The 16,197-nt window shown below is 44.7% G+C and overlaps 2 protein-coding genes and 1 long non-coding RNA gene across 3 annotated transcripts in view; 1 reads left to right on the top strand and 2 right to left on the bottom strand.

Moving 5' to 3' along the window:
* Positions 1-951: 951 nt before the first annotated feature.
* On the bottom strand, positions 952-9,230 carry LOC115208125 (uncharacterized). Its single transcript, XM_029775943.1, has 2 exons — positions 6,296-9,230; positions 952-3,034 (listed from the first exon to the last, which is right to left on the bottom strand). The coding sequence occupies exons 1-2, from the start codon at positions 8,255-8,257 to the stop codon at positions 2,813-2,815; spliced, it is 2,184 nt and encodes a 727-aa protein (XP_029631803.1). The 5' UTR covers positions 8,258-9,230; the 3' UTR covers positions 952-2,812.
* On the top strand, positions 7,633-16,110 carry LOC115208126 (uncharacterized). Its single transcript, XR_003881096.1, has 2 exons — positions 7,633-7,821; positions 14,735-16,110. It is a non-coding gene; the product is annotated as an uncharacterized LOC115208126 (long non-coding RNA).
* The window catches only part of LOC115208124 (phosphatidylinositol 4-phosphate 3-kinase C2 domain-containing subunit beta-like), a 65,277-nt gene continuing 63,503 nt past the window's right edge, over positions 14,424-16,197 (bottom strand). Inside the window, exons 30-32 of the mRNA XM_029775942.1 lie at positions 15,319-15,425; positions 15,021-15,149; positions 14,424-14,922 (exon numbers count right to left, since the gene is read on the bottom strand). Coding sequence (XP_029631802.1) covers positions 14,731-14,922; positions 15,021-15,149; positions 15,319-15,425 — 428 coding nt within the window. The 3' untranslated portion in view covers positions 14,424-14,730. The remainder of the gene's footprint in view (positions 14,923-15,020; positions 15,150-15,318; positions 15,426-16,197) is intronic.

Below are 16,197 nucleotides of genomic sequence, written 5' to 3'. Positions count from 1 at the left end.
ATCCTACTCCACATTTTCAGTTTCTACCAATAATAAATGAACATATATACTTAGTGTATGCTACTTGGTTTGCAAATCGGTCATGTTATTACACTGCAAATCACAATTTCTGGTCGTCTTTAGCTGAAAACCATTGCACAGTGACCGTTCTCTCCATTCCAGACTGGTCGTTTGTCTCTATGGATCGACTGGTGCTATCCTACTGTAATAACAAGCAAGAGTGACCTCTAGTGGTTGAGAATGATGACTTGAGAATATGGCTCCCCCCTGTGGGCATAAAAGTAACTACAACAATACCACTGACAATATCGTATCCCACTAAAACGATTGCTATCCATTACGTGTAAAGGATCTGCATAATGATTTGTTTATCTCCATATATTCAGCCACCAATCTCATACATCATTTTAAGTGACTACAAGGATTGGGTCCAAATCAGCCCTAAAAATATGCTAATCTTTTTATAATCCTTTCCAGGCAGAGTATGCCTGTGATGTTTTGGGGAGACTTGTCTCTCTGGCAGCTGTCTGCATCTGTGCATGTTCTTACCTTTTACTGCACCTCACATTGCTGACTGGCTCCAGTTGCTAGAGATTGCACTACCACTGACTATATTAAATACTGGGGCCTAGTACTGGTCCGGTGCGTGCAACGTTATAGGACGTTCAGAAAGAAATGTGCTGCGTAAAACTACAAATCACCTTGCTTAAATAACTTACTCGTTATTATTGGTAGATCAGTCACAATTTACCCACAACGCACCATGGATTTGACACTCTTCGAACACGGCCATCGTGTTTGATGGCGCAGTACCATTTTCTGGCCATCTGGTGTCTCCAGGAAGAATAACGGGTCTACCAGAGCTGCCGGTCCTCCAATGTCAAACCAAATAAGACCAGCAAATTCTTCTTTAAAACGAGGAGGCGTGGTGCAAGAAAAGAGACAGAAACATTGTTCATAATTGAAGATTTATTCTCACCGAATATTAATTCAAATGTATAAGGACTAGCGTAGAACTACCAACTCATCCTAAAATGTTTTACAAAAATAAATCGATTTCATGTTAACTGTATTGACTAAAAGAACACCAAGTTAAATTAGTTATATTCTTCAGTTCCAAGCATCTTTTATATATATTTTAATTTTCTCCATGACACTGAGAATCACTTCAGAACAACGTGCATTTCACATCCCTGCTTTCTTTCCAACCTGGTCACACCAGAGAAACCCTTCAGCCACATAGGAGAAATTAACCCCTCAAAAATGAGTAATACACTGGGTCTGTACAGGCATTACGGGATAATAAATAGTGGGGATAGGTCGTCTATAAACGGAGATGTCGTAGAGCGCTTGCTTTCCTCGTCTCCTTTCCTAGATGACCACTGACGGATGCAAGCTCTGGAGAAGGGAAACACGTTATTGAAGGAAACCCATTGGTGCAAACTGTAAATAGATTGAAGCAACATTGTTTGTTAGAGGAAACCACAGAGCGATGACTTAAGGGAGGTAGACGAGGAGGCCACTAAAGATGCAAGGATCATGCAAATCATTTCACTTCACCCTTAACCCATAAGCATTCACTTCGGCCTTTACTGATCGCTGGCTTGCAGCCAGAGAAAAATGATGTTTTTTTAATCTTGCCACAAGCAGAGCAATGCTATTGTCTATCGTATGATGGTTAGTGTATTCATACTGTGGGCTGTTATGAGGAAATCTACAGGTGTAAATACAGGAAGAGCCTGTTGAGGGCAGAGGTGGGTTATCTTTGCAGTTAGCTAATAATACATAGGATAGAACTGAAGTCAATGGCTAATGAACGAAACCAGGAAGAGCCCACAACAACACAGGCTTGGTTTCAACACTTTACCATCAATACAGTATAGAGGCTTGCTTTACACTGTCAACATACTGTAGGTTTACACCCTCTGCTTATGATCAAATCAAATAGAACACTTTCAACACTCGGGTACTCTGCTTGTTATGGCTTACAGGAAGCCTTGAATTATTATTTTTTTTCTTCCGTTATTTCAAACCAGGTTTGTTTTCCAAAAGCTCTTAACAAATACGATTCAGCTCCGGGGAGCTGTGTGACATTTGGCTATGGGTGCTCAGGGGGATCATACTGAACAGCTTAAATACTGAACACGACAGTAGGCATGGCCTGGGATCAGGTTAACATGAAACAGAACACTACCAGGCAGAGACCCAGATAGCATGCGTCAGAGAGAGAAGGACGGCGCAACACCAAAAAGGTTCCGTTAACTCAACGGGATAAAAGAAAAACTAAAAGAAACAGTCTTGGCTGAAGTGTAGAGTTCTGCGCTTCAGTCGGGTTACTGAGCACACAGCCCAGCAGAAGACCTGCTCTGCGCTCGACTGAGTTTCTCCCACTGGAACCAGTAAGCCCTTATACCTTCACATTACCAGCACACCTCCTAGTTAGCAGTCATCCTGAATCACATCATAAATTAGGTCATCACTCCACTGAGGTTAAAGAAAAACAGCAAATGTTCGGGAAGAGGGCAGTGAAGAGAAAGCAAGTCTTTTATCACATCTTCCCCAACACTCCAGACTGACGGTAAGGGGGGGGGGGGGGGGGGGGGGTGAGGAGGGATGGAGTGTATGGGGGTTCTCAACCGCTCTGACGTAATCTTTTCTACACACCCAGGTTGAAGATGAGGTCTGGGGGGGGGGGGGGGGGGGGGGAAATGGGATGAAGCATGACTTAGCAGTTCTGATGCATTCTGTTGAAGATGGGACTGGCGCTACAGGGGTGACAGACAAGACAGACGATCAGAAGTGTTGTAGGACATTAGGGGTCAGAGGTCAGGGGAGAGGATCGGTTGTGGTGCTGTAGTCTCTGGTAGACGGCGACGCGGAAGGTAGTGCTGAGGACGTAGCCGATGCCATCCTCCACATCCTGAACGCGCCGGAGGAAACGAGCGCGGTCTCTGGCTAGCTCCTCCCACGGCCCGGACCGGTCCTCGTCGTCCTCGCTGGCGTAGAACTCCTCCACCGTGTCACAGAAACACACCTGGAGTACGACAGAACATAAAAAAATAAAATAAAAAAAATTAAAATAAATCAGCTTAACATACAACTACAACCTCCTGACTAAAACACACCAGCAGGATACAGAGACATGTGACAACAGAGATCTCAACACGTCACTGAAACTACATTTTTATGCTTAAAATAAAATACGTCGCTTAACACCCGGGGGATATTTAATTAAAAAGGCATCACCGGATTATATTCCTAAATATTCTGAAAGAACTGCAGGACAACGCATCCAAAAACCCAGGACTACAATTATGTCCAAAAGCACTTCCAATAGAAACTGTAAGGCCTAAACCCAAACATTCACACACACAAGGAAAATCACACTTGCTCCAGCTCTCTGCACATATTGTACTCTTTTGTTGTTGTTCAAACTCGCTATACATCTAGCCAGCTACAACAGCAACCATCCGGGCAGAAGCAGAAATTGGAAAGGCGAAGTGAGGGAGAGGCGAAGTGAGGGAGAGGCGAAGTGAGGGAGAGGCGAAGTGAGGGAGAGGCGAAGAGGGGTAAGAAGCCGAATTAGTATCACCATGAAACGGCTGTTTGGTGGAGGGCCTGTAGCGCATCACAGACACACTAAATCGCCTGCATAAGCAGCAACCCACTGAGTACTGCAGACTGGGGCTGCTAACATCCACTATTCAGAGCTGAGGTTATTAACTAAAGATGAAAGACACCGAAATCGGCTTGGCAGGGGCTGGAGGGTTGCGAAAACGTTGCAGGAGCGAGAAGGTTATGAGCTGACGCTCCACGCCAGAGAAAGGGAGAACAAAATTTTTAAAAAACAAGGCCATAAGAGAAATCTCTTTCCCTCCCTCTTGTCTTGCCCAGTTATCACTGTTGCTAAGTAACGTGGCAGTTCTATGCTCATAATAGGGGGATAATGTCAGCGCAGGCATGGAGAACGAAGCCCGAGCATTTCAAAGAAATTAGTGGGATTGTGCAGTGATGATTAAGTCTACTTCCATGGTGATCATCTTCCATTCCACTGCCTTGGAAAGGCACGTTTCACAGCTCTCACTGCCATCGGTCTAACAGCTGTCAATTTGCTGTCCTACGGTCTGCTTAAGCCCTATGACTGACTCGTAGCATTAGACTACATTTGATTAGAAACGTCTATAATGAAAAATTGTTTTTTATAGCAGTTATAGAGCTCCAGAGGTTCTCTAAACGCACACTGTGTCTCTCGGACGCGTCTCCCTGGAGACGTAAACACGGACGCGTCTCCCTGGAGACGTAAACACGGACGCTCTTTTCCCAGTCTGTATGCTGACTGATTAGACACCAACGTTCTAGATCCATCCATCACACACAGAGCGACACTGAATTTCCCCCGACAGTGATGGCCACATTGGATATGGCGCTTGAACGATGCGCTATGTCGCTATCAGAGGGAATTTGGATTTGTTTTTATGAATGGAGGGCACGAGCTTTTAGGGCACTAAACTTGACTACTGCACCGACTCAGATGACTGGTTAAAAGAAATGGATAATAAGATGATAGTTGGAGCTGTATTGTTAGATTTCAATGCAGCCTTTGATATTATATTGTTTTTGAAGAAAAGTTACTTGCTATGGCTTTACGTCACCTGCCATCACATTGTTGGAGAGTTATTTATCCAATAGAACACAGAGAGTGTTCTTCAATGGAAGCGTCTCTAACGTCCGATATGTACAGTGCGGTGTTCCTCATGGGCGTTGCCTTGGGCCGTTACTCGTCTCTATTTTTACAAATGATTTGCCGCTGGTCTTACACGAAGCCAGAACGACTATTTATGTGGCTGATTCCACACTCTACATGTCAGCACCCAAAGCCAGTGAGCTCACTGAAATTCTAAATAAGGAGTTACAGTCAGTATCAGAATGGGTGATTAATAATAAACTGGTCTTAAATACATCTAAAACCAAAAGCGTTGTATTTGGTTCAAAACATTCTCTAAGAGCGAAACCTCAACTGGAGATGTACATAAAGGTTGTGACCATTGAGCAAGTTGAGGAAGCTGAACTCCTAGGTATAACAATGGATGGTCAATTATCATGGGCAAGTCATATTGCTAAAGCTGATGAGAAGCTATGTTGGTAAAAAAAAAGTGGTTCTGCATTTCTTACACAAATATCAACTGTACTAGTTGTTCAGGCTCCGGTCTTGTCCCATCTTGATTACTGTCTGGTAATATGGCCGAGTGCAGCCAAGAAAGACCTGGCAAAGCTGCAGCTGGCTGAAAACAGAGCAGCACGCCTTGTCCTTAACCGCACATACAGAATTAACAACAACATGCATGCCAGTCTTCCCTGGTTGAGGGTTGAGGAGATGAACTGCCTCCCTTCTAGTTACGATAAATATTACTGTGACAAAAATGCAAGATTGTCTGCATAATCAAATAACATTCAGCTCAGACAACAAGAAATACCCCACAAGACATACCACCTCGGGTCTCTTTAGGTCCAAAACATATTCAGGGCAACGCAGTTTTATACAGAGCCATGATCGCATGGAACTCCCATCTCCAATTGCGCAAGAAAACAGCAAAATTACTTTTGAAAAACATATATATATATTTTTTTAACTAATGAATGGCAGGGACTGTGAGTGGACATGCACATAATTGAGTGGTATTGTTTGTATAATTTTTTGGTTGCATTGTTTGTATATCATATTTTACATTTGTGTGACATTCCTTTTCTGTCGCTGTGTCAGTGTTTTGTTACTCGTCATGTTCTGTGTTTTTTGTGGACCCCAGGGAGAGTAGCTGCTGCTTCTGCGAAAGCCAATGGGGATCCAAATAAACAAATAAACCACGTGACCCCAACTTGACCCAGAAAAACTCAGGGCACATCACCTCACTCACATGGTCAGGAAAAACTCCTGGACCCATCTATGAACGATAAAATGGGGAGTGGCAGAGTGTAACATACTATTATAATACAGCAAGTACACTACAGGAGATAAAAGACTTCCTCTTCACCTACTCATTAACAAATACAGCCGTTTCTGACTGCTGAGCGGGAAGATTCATTATGTAATGAGTCAGCGGATTTGCACATTATACAACAGTCACAAGAATGCGAGTGACCAAGGTCCACAGATGACAATTTGACTGACAAAAATAGGCCTACCTACAATTCTTTGAAAAATATATAAAAGGAAGAGATGTATAACAGTGTTTGTAACATTATTTAGGCCTATTACGAACTCTCCGCTGGAGAGCGCAGTGTCTGCAGTCATACTGACCCTTTTTACTGTGACACAGCCCACGGTGGTGGCCTCTGGGATGGAGAGGGTTTCTGAGAAGCCACTGTCTAGCCTCTCCTCTGCTGCCTCCTTCCTGTACTGGGGAGACGAGTGGCTCTGTCCCTGTTCATGACGGGGGGACCATGGGGTTGTCTTGCTGCTCCTCTTGCAGCGCGCCCCTGTCCCTGATTTTGCCCGTGTCGGCTCTCTAGTCCTGAGCGGGACCTGGAAGTTGAAAGGGCTGTAGGGGTCTGAGGAGGAGCTGAAGGAGTTCCACAGCCTCAGGCTCTCAGCCTCATCCACCTCACTGCTGCTGGACTCATCCCCAGAGCCAAACTCCTCCGCGGGAGAGGAGAAGGGAGAGGGGGGTTGCGCTGGAGGTGAGGCTTGAAGGGAGCAGGCTGCTGTGGCTGTAGAGGTGGACAGGACCGTTCTAGGGCTGGTGAGGAGGGGGGCGGTAAAGTTTTGGGGGTTATAGGGATCCCTGCTTTGGCACAGAGAGTTCCACAGTCTCTCCGTTTCTGAGTCTGGCCGCTCGGAATCAGACGCATCATCGTCATCTTCATCCAGCGCCTCGGAATCTGAGAATTGTGACGAGCCGTCGCCGTCGAAACCATCGTCATCCTCACTGAGCGAGTCGTCCGATTGGCTGTCATCACTGCAGGGGCTGCCCATGATGTAGGCGATAGCTTTGTTACCGCACCGAGGTGTGGAGGGGGGCGCGGCGGACGCCGTTTCCTCTTCCTCAGAGTCTGTGACGTCCGAGTACTCAACCTCCTCCTCCCCTTCCATCCCTCCTGTGGCGGCCGTCTCACCCACCTCTCTCTCCGGCTCCCTATTACCAGAGCTCCCCTGCGTTGGTGTGTCTGTCTCTTTTCTCTCTGTGATCCCCTGTAGCTCTTCACAGGGAAGCCTCAACATGCACAGTCTGGAGGTAGAGTGTTCTTCTTCCAGACTGGAATAGCCATTATCCTGGTCAGGGGTGAGGACTGACAACTCACTGCAGGCAGTGACAGCTGCAACACTGACAATATGACTACTGATACAGACTGTTTCCCGGTGATCTAAGGGGAGAACATCAAGGCTAGGGAGAGATTCTGTCCGGGTGGCCATTTGAAGGCTTCCATTGTCCGTTGGCTCCTCTTTGTGGCAGAAGGGTCCAGTCCTTTCGCCATCATTGCACTGTACAAACAGTTCTGTTGGCATGGTAACGGCGGCCTTTGTGTCACACTCTGGTTGACGACAATGGACGTTGAGGCTGTGATTGTTTCCCACAGTCCTCTCTTTGCTCGACGACAAATTTGACAGCAACCCTTGAGCACTGTCATCGGTTCCCCAAAGCCCGCCCCACCATTTACTAGCGGTACTACTCTTTGCCCTGGCTGTCACCGCGTCTGATGAAAAACTATCCCTGCCAAGGACATGCCCTTGCTTGGCGTGTTTCATTTGCTGAGACGACGCTGCGTTCAACAAAACTTCACTGAGAAAACCGGTTGCGAGGTATCCTACCGGAGTTTGCCTTAAATGTAAGTCCATTTCAGCAGCATTTCGAATCCCTAACTCGCTAAGAGAATCTGCTGTCAACCAATTCATACTACTATAACCTGACGCTGGTAGCCCATGCTGGTATTGCAGGTACGGTAGGTGGTGTGCATGGTGCGGAGTTCCGGGCAATATGTCATCCAATTGTCCTAAAAACGCACTTTCTGGCTCTACAAAGTTCTGCTTGAAATCCCAACTGACCCACCCTGACACATTGTCGGCCAGGGCAGGATTCCGAGGGCGCCTTGGTAAATAATTTTGCAGAAACGACAGGGCAGGCCTCGAAACCACGGAGAACATGCCCATCAACGAGCTGTTCTGGTTTGGTTGCCGGAGAGAGGCCACTACATGCCCGGCGGCAGTGGATGGAGGTGTCTGCACCCCAGAAAAGTATTCCCCGCGATTCATGTTCATAAACATTCGTAATACTGACTTGTGGCAAACAAAATTGTCGCTATGCAAGATAACTAAATTAGAAGTTCTAACAAAGAACACCAATTGACTGCTTGCTGTTGTGCAGTTTGTCTACGCGTTTTGGTTAGCTAACGTTACTGTAGCTAGCTAACTAAGTTAGGTACACGTCCAGGACAATGTTAACACGTTGTTATGAAACAACTAGCTTGAGAGTGCATTACGACCAAACTTAGGTCTGGCAATCAAGGATAGCAAGAACTTGCAACTTGGTAGCTAGTTTTCACAGCTGTTAATAGGCTAGGTAACTAACGACGCTATCTTGATTTGAGATTCTGTTCGTTTCGTTGGCAATTGTTGTTAGCGACAAATCGGATAATGTAGCTAGTAACACGGTGTGCATTTCAGATCAGTGAACATTCCATTACGGTCCCTTATCCATTACCGAAGGCTAGCAGTAGCATACCGGTTAGCTCTCCTTGGGTTCCTGAATAGCATCGTCCATGTTGTCCGCGACTCTCATATTCTTTCGAGCAGTAAGATTCGTAAAAACAGCGGTCGTGACGGTAGAAACGGAGCAGAGACTTGACGAGTCATAACATAGGGATACATCCAGGTGAAACGATGATATAAAAGCCATTTTGGTCTTGCCTGGAGAAAAAGCTGGTTGAATTCCAGCACGTAACTAGAACTTAAACTAAGTTAGCTACTAACACTAACCAATGGAGGTTTTGCGCCACAATCAGTGATCTGAAAAAGAGACTTCAACGAACGGACTATATATTCACTCGCTACAATGAACCTAATCGAATGCCACCGTAAGACAAATAATAGTCTTAGATATCAACTAAATATATTATTTCGTTGTAAGAATTCAGAGCTATATTTTTCCTCTTTTCTCAATCGTTGTTTCATTTCCTTGTACGGCTTACTCATTTGCCCGCTTTTCACAAGAGGATTTCGTCAGAAACTTTAGGGGGCGTCGTGAAAAAGCATTTATAGAACTGTTTAGGGACCGTCGCAGAGTTACCGGCGTCAGTAAACCACATAGGCGATGTTGCAAGACACGCAGTGTCCTGGTTATATAATGAAGTGAATCCAAGTCTCGATTCCTGCAGTGTATAGAAAAAGGCCCAGTGTGACAGGTGTTGAATTGGTGATACTTCACACAGAATAAAAAAATATTGGGTTTCAAGATAAACTGAATAGTTAGAAATATTGCATTTTAAAAAGAGGAGTTTATGTCTTACTTTTGGCATAGGGTATAGTATTTCTGAAATCAACCCATCAATTAGGACTTGGAATCATATATAGACCCCTATAGGCCTACTAGTGTGTTTAGCATCAAGTTAACGATTCCACTCTGTTGCCCTCCAGTTACAGAAGGCCTATGGATGGCTACTATACTGACAGCACACAGCACACAACAGCAATAGCCTATCTTTCACGTTTCTGGAGCATGTGATTAATAAGTGATGCAGCAAACCCACGGTGGTCCTGATTGCTGTGAAGAATGGGTGTTTGGTCTCATTTGAAGCCATTAGCGTTCTACTGGTTTATTCTGTGAGAGGTGTCTGCTGCTCTGCTGAACTTTTGATGCAGCAGTGTGTCCTGTAGGAGGCCACCCACCCATGCATGTATTTATGAAGAATGCATCATGTCCCATTTTCTCTGAGTGCTGCCTGTACGGTCTTCTAAGGCATCAAATATTCATGACAAGAACATTTTCAATTCCCCATTTTTAAAAGGAGGGTTGCACATCAGGAGGAAATTCTCAACTCATGTAAGTGCTCTCTTTGTGATCCATCAATGTTTATTTCTAAAAGCATCTTGTTTCAATCTCTCTCTGTCAGACATGAACGAGTATATATTTTACAGCAAAATTAGTGTCCACTCATCTGAAAGTTGCCAGAGGTAGAATTATAAATAGTGTCCAGACCAAAATCAAAATAATACATTGTATTTATATGGCAAGACCGCTGCTCGTGCCTAGATTGATATTTAAATAGGAGCGGCAGGTAGCCTAGTGGTTAGAGTCTTGGGCCAGTAACCGAAAGGGTGCTGGATCGAATCCCCGAACTGACAAGGTAAAAATTTGCCATTCTGCCCCTGAACAAGGCAGTTAACCCACTGTTCCCCGGTAGGCCGTCATTGTAAATAAGAATTTGTTCTTAACTCACTTGCCTAGTTAAATAAACGTATGTGGGTGCCCTGATTTATTTTATCAGTGCCTAGCACAGTGTAACTTGAATCTTTCCCATACAGTATGTCTGGTATGGGGCATTGACTCCTAGCTGTCATACACTCTCATCATACTGTATTTAAGTTTCTGTGTGGTCATCACCATGTGGGCTCTCAGCTTTAGCCAACAGATCTTGTCTGAGCAACACCCCTGCAATGGTGAACCTTGTTTCACCACATTTACCCAGGGTGATTCACACTTATAATAATCTGATTGTTACACAGATGACTGCCTGGGTGTGGTGGGACACAGAGGTATGCAGACTGACTGGAGTGTAGGCTATCTTCCCTCCTTCCCTCATAGTGAAAAGGATTATAAGGGCATGGCATTGAGCTATACGATTAACAAATAAACCACATGAAACTTTCAGAGAAAGAGAGAAGGGGAGGGTGTATTATGATACAGAAAGGGAATTGATTGATTCAATCTTACCTCTAATAATGGGGTATATCATGGTCGCTCCCCATACCTAAGCCCCAATGCTGTATCTGCAGAAAATGATTTTATCTTCAACAGAAGTTGAGGTTTAATTATGCCATTAATTATCATTAATCCGATCCCCCGTAGTTTTGTGACTAGTTGCGTTTTCATGGTAATTAGGCAACTGCTGCAGTCAGTGGATGTTTCATCTTACACAGTGCTTTCATCAGATGAAACACACACAACAGAACAGTGCTCACACAAACACACACATCACCACACACGCCTTTTAGATTCAAGTTTATTTTGTTATTATTTAGTGCAAACAATATTACAAAACATGGTCAAAAAATAAGAAAATGCAATACAATTTTAAAATCTAAAGAATAAGAAGTGGGGTAAAACTATATCCTGAATAAAAGAAAGAAATCACATTAATGATATTCTCAGTATTTACAGTACACAAGATCCAGTTCATTTTGAACTTACATTCTGTCTCGTTTTCCCAGCATTCCATAGAGGTCAGAGTTCAGTCCCTTGGAGCTGACCTGGAAGGACTCAGGTCAAACTCTTGCCCAGTCCCAAATTGACCCCTAGCCCCTACCCCTTGGCACTTCACGTAGATCTGAAAGAACTAGAGAGGTACCTTCTGGTGGAATTTTCACTATATTGCTCAGACCTATACATTCTTTTCAGATTTACACTTGGTACTTAGCAGGTAGGTGCTTGGTTTGGGAGTCCCAATTCCTTCCAATTAACCCCTGTCCTGGTCTCCTTCCATTCATAATCACTGGTCTGTTAGGCAAGAGCAACATTTCTATCATAAAACCTTTAACCTTTAACCAGAGCCCTATACTGCATAGAGATCCATATTTGACTCTACTCTTAGCTAGAGTGTCAAGACCCAGGAAAAAGAGACATGGAGAAGGAAGCCATATGGTATCCCTCCTTCCCCCCAAAGTGGTACAACTGATACAAGGAAAAAATAAAATCACTTTAATATCGGTCATCAGCCTTTTAGCACAAAACAAATACCAACACTCAATATGGAGAAAGTAATCTTTCAATAATTAAAAAATGTCACACTAAGAGCCTATAGCCACATTACAGCCATTCAGGCTGTAGTGAAACACCCCCAGGGAATATTCTTCCTGTTCTAGAAATCAAACAAAATATGTAAATATCCACCAGACACATTCAAAGGGCAGTCAAATATAAAGTGTTGTGTTTTTAGAATGAGAGCAGTGGTTAAACTGGTTGGTTCGGGTTAAGCATACTGGTGCCATGTGATTACTGCACTTCAGCCTCAGATAGGCTAACCTTTAGTCGAAGAGCTCCTCTTGTCATTTCTAACACACACCTGTTCAAACTGCTACCCTTGTTTCTAAAACAGTAATGTAGCTACTCTTTCTGAATCCTGAATGGAGAAACATTTTCAGAGATTTTGTAAAAAAAAAAATCTATGCTTTTAAAACAGGGCTGGTGAATTGTATGTTATGTCAAAGCCTATGCAACCAAACCAAAACAAATAGTATCTAAATATTTCCTTGCAATGGATGCTGGTATGTTTAATGATCCAAACAAATACGCGTTACATTTCAACACTTTAGAAAGCCAGCCTTAACCTGTATTCGTCTGTAACTGTATTGTGATCTGAAAACATCGGACACCAAGATGTCCCAAGATGTCCTTATCTTACCGATAGCTGCTCTGTTATAGAAACTTCCTTCACCGATTAACCATATATCACCAGGAGTTGTTTTTTCCTGACCAGGAATAAACCTTGTCCTAGTTATTTATATTTTTTACAGGTCAACCCTTCTTGCTCAATTCACGAGTTAACCTTGACATTCCCCTCTCAATAGCAACAACTCTGCCCACAAGCAGATTTTTCCACTGAAAATGGCCATTTTGCATTGCGAAAGGTCACAGTGTCTGCCTGCCAGTGAAACAAGGACAGTGTGTCCAGCTCTTACACAAGAAAATGAGAGTGAGATATCAATGCCAAAAATGGCAAACTATCAAATGAGTATCTCCCAAGGAAAGACACAAATGAGTTGAGCAATGTACATACACGTAGACAAATCTTCGATTTGCTTCATCAGCGCTTCTGTCGTTGTTCCGTTTTTCCCCCCTCTTATAGCTACAGTACTGCATAACACATGAGCAGGATCCTTTTGTGGTTTGAAAAAGCCCCGCAAGTCAAATGTAAGTTCAAAATGCATGAGAAACAAAACCAAGTGAAACATTTCCACTGCGTACAGTCGAATGGCGTGAGAGTTTAGTGTCTGAAAGAGCATTTCTTTGCTCAGGCAGTTTACCTGTGACGCCAGCAAATCGTTTTGATTTTCCCCACGTGGACATACGCGTATGTGTTGCGTAGAAGCACTCATGCAACAACAACAACAAAATATTCTAAAGGCATTGATATGAGAAACATTTTTGAACAAACGTTTGAGATTTGAGGATTCTCCCATTAAGACAACTTTGTTATGTCAACGCACAGTACTACATTTAAAATTCAATTAGCGGCCTGTGTCAAATTATCGTCAAATGGCAAAATGAAGCTTAGGTAAGGCTTGGATTACAACAGCTAGTCAACAGTGGGAGACAAACACACACACACACACACTCAAACCAGCGCACACTCCAACAAGTTCTACAGTAGAGTAGCTACTGAATCAGGCCAAGTGGACTAAAGTCACATGAGTCTTTAACGTGTTAGGGTGGACCCAAACCATAGGCAGGTCCGGTTGGTACTGTACATCTCTACGCCACAACGATACAAAAGCATCTACGCCCTCTCTCTCTCTCTCTCAAATCAGAAAGACTGGATCCAACATAATTCACATATCACGATCTGCATAAATCTGGGGTACACACAGAAATCAAAATCATATATATACACACACCACACAACCAAACATAGCTCGAAATGGAGCTGCACTAACAGAAGGGTAATGCTTGAAAAATAAATAACTTAAGGTTCTCTTTTAAAAGACACGACTTTGGAGGGGACTACACCCGTTTCGGTCTTTTCGTCTCTCCATTGGCCCTAGATAGAGGGGAAAGATGCGGTCCATGTTTTCACAGAGTAACAATGCCCTCTGCTTCCTCCCACTAGTCCTCCGTGCTGCCTGGTCTTGGGAGGCCATGTTGTTACCAGAGAAAAGTCTTCTGGAAGTCAGAGTCACCGAGAAGAACAGAGTGGTTATCTTCACTTATTGTCACATGCTCCAGTTATCCCTTCTTATGGTGATCAGAGAGTCTTAAAGTGGGTCCATACAGTCCAGTACAGTCCCATGGATACAGTGTCCAGTGACGATTGACCGTCAATTATATATATTTTTTCATTTAACCTTCATTTAACTAGGCAAGTCAGTTAAGATCCAATTCTTATTTACAATGACGGCCTACCCCGGACGACGCTGGGCCAACTGCGCGCCGCCCTATGGGTCTCTCAATCATGGCCGGATGTGATACAAGCCTGGATTCAAACCAGGGACCGTAGTGACGCCTCTTGCACTGAGCTGCAGTGCCTTAGACCGCTGCGCCACTCGGGAGCAAATGAGTCAATGAGTCTACAGACACACACAAACACACCTCAAACCTACATAGGACACACCCATCCCACCTGGGATACGGGTCCACACACAGGATACGGGTCCACACACACCCCCACTGGGGGAATAAACCAGCCCGAGAAGCTGGACAACTCTGACCATAACAACTGAACAAACTCACGAACACCTGTGTGCACACACAACCTGATCAGTCGTTCCTCTCTCCCTCTCACCCTCCACCTCCGTCTCTCATTCTCTCAGCGTGTGGAGTCGGTGCTGGGCGTGCCCAGCTGGTGCCAGTCTGCCCAGCACTGCCCGGCTGTCAGGGCCTTCAGGGGGATGAAGGCCTCGCCCAGCAGGGTGTTTTCCCAGAACGCGCCCTCCCCCAGCACCCGCAGGTGGATCACCCTCTGCTGCAGGTCCCCGCGAGGGATACGGTCATACACCAGCTACGGGGAAAGAGAAGGGACAAATAAAATGTTGTCTTCTTGACTTCATTGTAAGATGAATGAATTGTTTTATCTTGTACTTAGGAACCTTTCCTTACCATCTCGTTGTAGGTGGGGTTGCAGGTGCGTCGCGCAGCCTTGGTCTTCCTCTTGCCGGTTTTCTGGGGGTCTGGGAGGAGGTACAGCTTGACGTAGGGGTCAGGGTCTGTCCCATCCTGCAAGGGTTGCTGGGAAAGACGGGGGGGGGGTAGTCAGTATATCCACAATAACAGTATACAACTTAAACAGCATTACATTCTCAATCAGTATGCTGAGCGTGCGTACACACACACACACACACACACACACACACACACACACACACACACACACACACACACACACACACACACTCACCAGGCCTCGTATGTGCATGACCATGATGAAGAGCTTGTCACTCTTATAGGAGATGGAGAGCTTGACCTCTCCTACCACTTTGCCTGAGACTGGACCCCAACAGATCTCTGGAGGTGGGGGAGAGAGACAGAGACTCAGACAGAGACTCAGACAGAGTATGTGCTTAGAGCTGAAAGAGTATAATGTAGGATCTGAATAAGTCTATAGCCTACAGTGTGTGTGTTTATAGTGGCAGGAAGTGTGTGTCCACGTATTGTGTGTGACGGGCCAGGGAGGAGGGAGGGATGGAGCTACAGAGATAGGTGATTCAATTCCTCTGTAAGTGCTGTAGGTTCATTAGAAAGCCAATCAGGCAGCGTGACAGCTAGAGTTCCATTAACCTCTAACCCCTAACCCATGACCCTTAGGTCAACATCAATGTAACCAAACACAGCAACCATAACATCGCACTATACAACTGTGCAATTAGCAATAAGTATGAACTGAAAACTGCTCCCATAGCAAGAAATGCTGCATGGTCTTGTGTACACCTCTGTGTTTGACATGCTGTGTGATTGCCAACACGTTGTTCAAACAGCGCATGATAAGACCCTAGTCTATGATTGGTTAAAGTTATCACATAGGCTATTATTCCCGTCGCTAAGGGAACAGAGCCCCGGGGTCAGCTGATGCTGGCAGTACACTGGACTCAGCTCTGCTTTGTGTGGGCGTTTGTTTTTAGTAAGCGATGAACTTTAACCCTGTGCCTACATGATGTGCAAATGATCTCATTAAAATAACAGTTCAAATCAATAGCTATCGATCCTGTCAGTGAGTCATCTGATGAATCACACACTGTGTGTGTGTGTGTGTGTGTGTGTGTGTGTGTGTGTGTGTGTG

This window comes from Salmo trutta, chromosome 14 (genome assembly GCF_901001165.1).
Source record: "Salmo trutta chromosome 14, fSalTru1.1, whole genome shotgun sequence".
Taxonomy (NCBI): Eukaryota; Metazoa; Chordata; class Actinopteri; order Salmoniformes; family Salmonidae; genus Salmo; species Salmo trutta.
This window is presented reverse-complemented; position numbering and strand designations above follow the sequence as displayed.

Bases quoted from the DNA above. Each gene is read 5' to 3' on its own strand.
- LOC115208125 (XM_029775943.1), bottom strand. From the start codon at position 8,257: ATGTTTATGAACATGAATCGCGGGGAATACTTTTCTGGGGTGCAGACA. The intron at 3,035-6,295 runs GTCAGTATGACT...GTCGTACTCCAG, and splicing joins GCTGTGTCACAGTAAAAAGG to GTGTGTTTCTGTGACACGGT.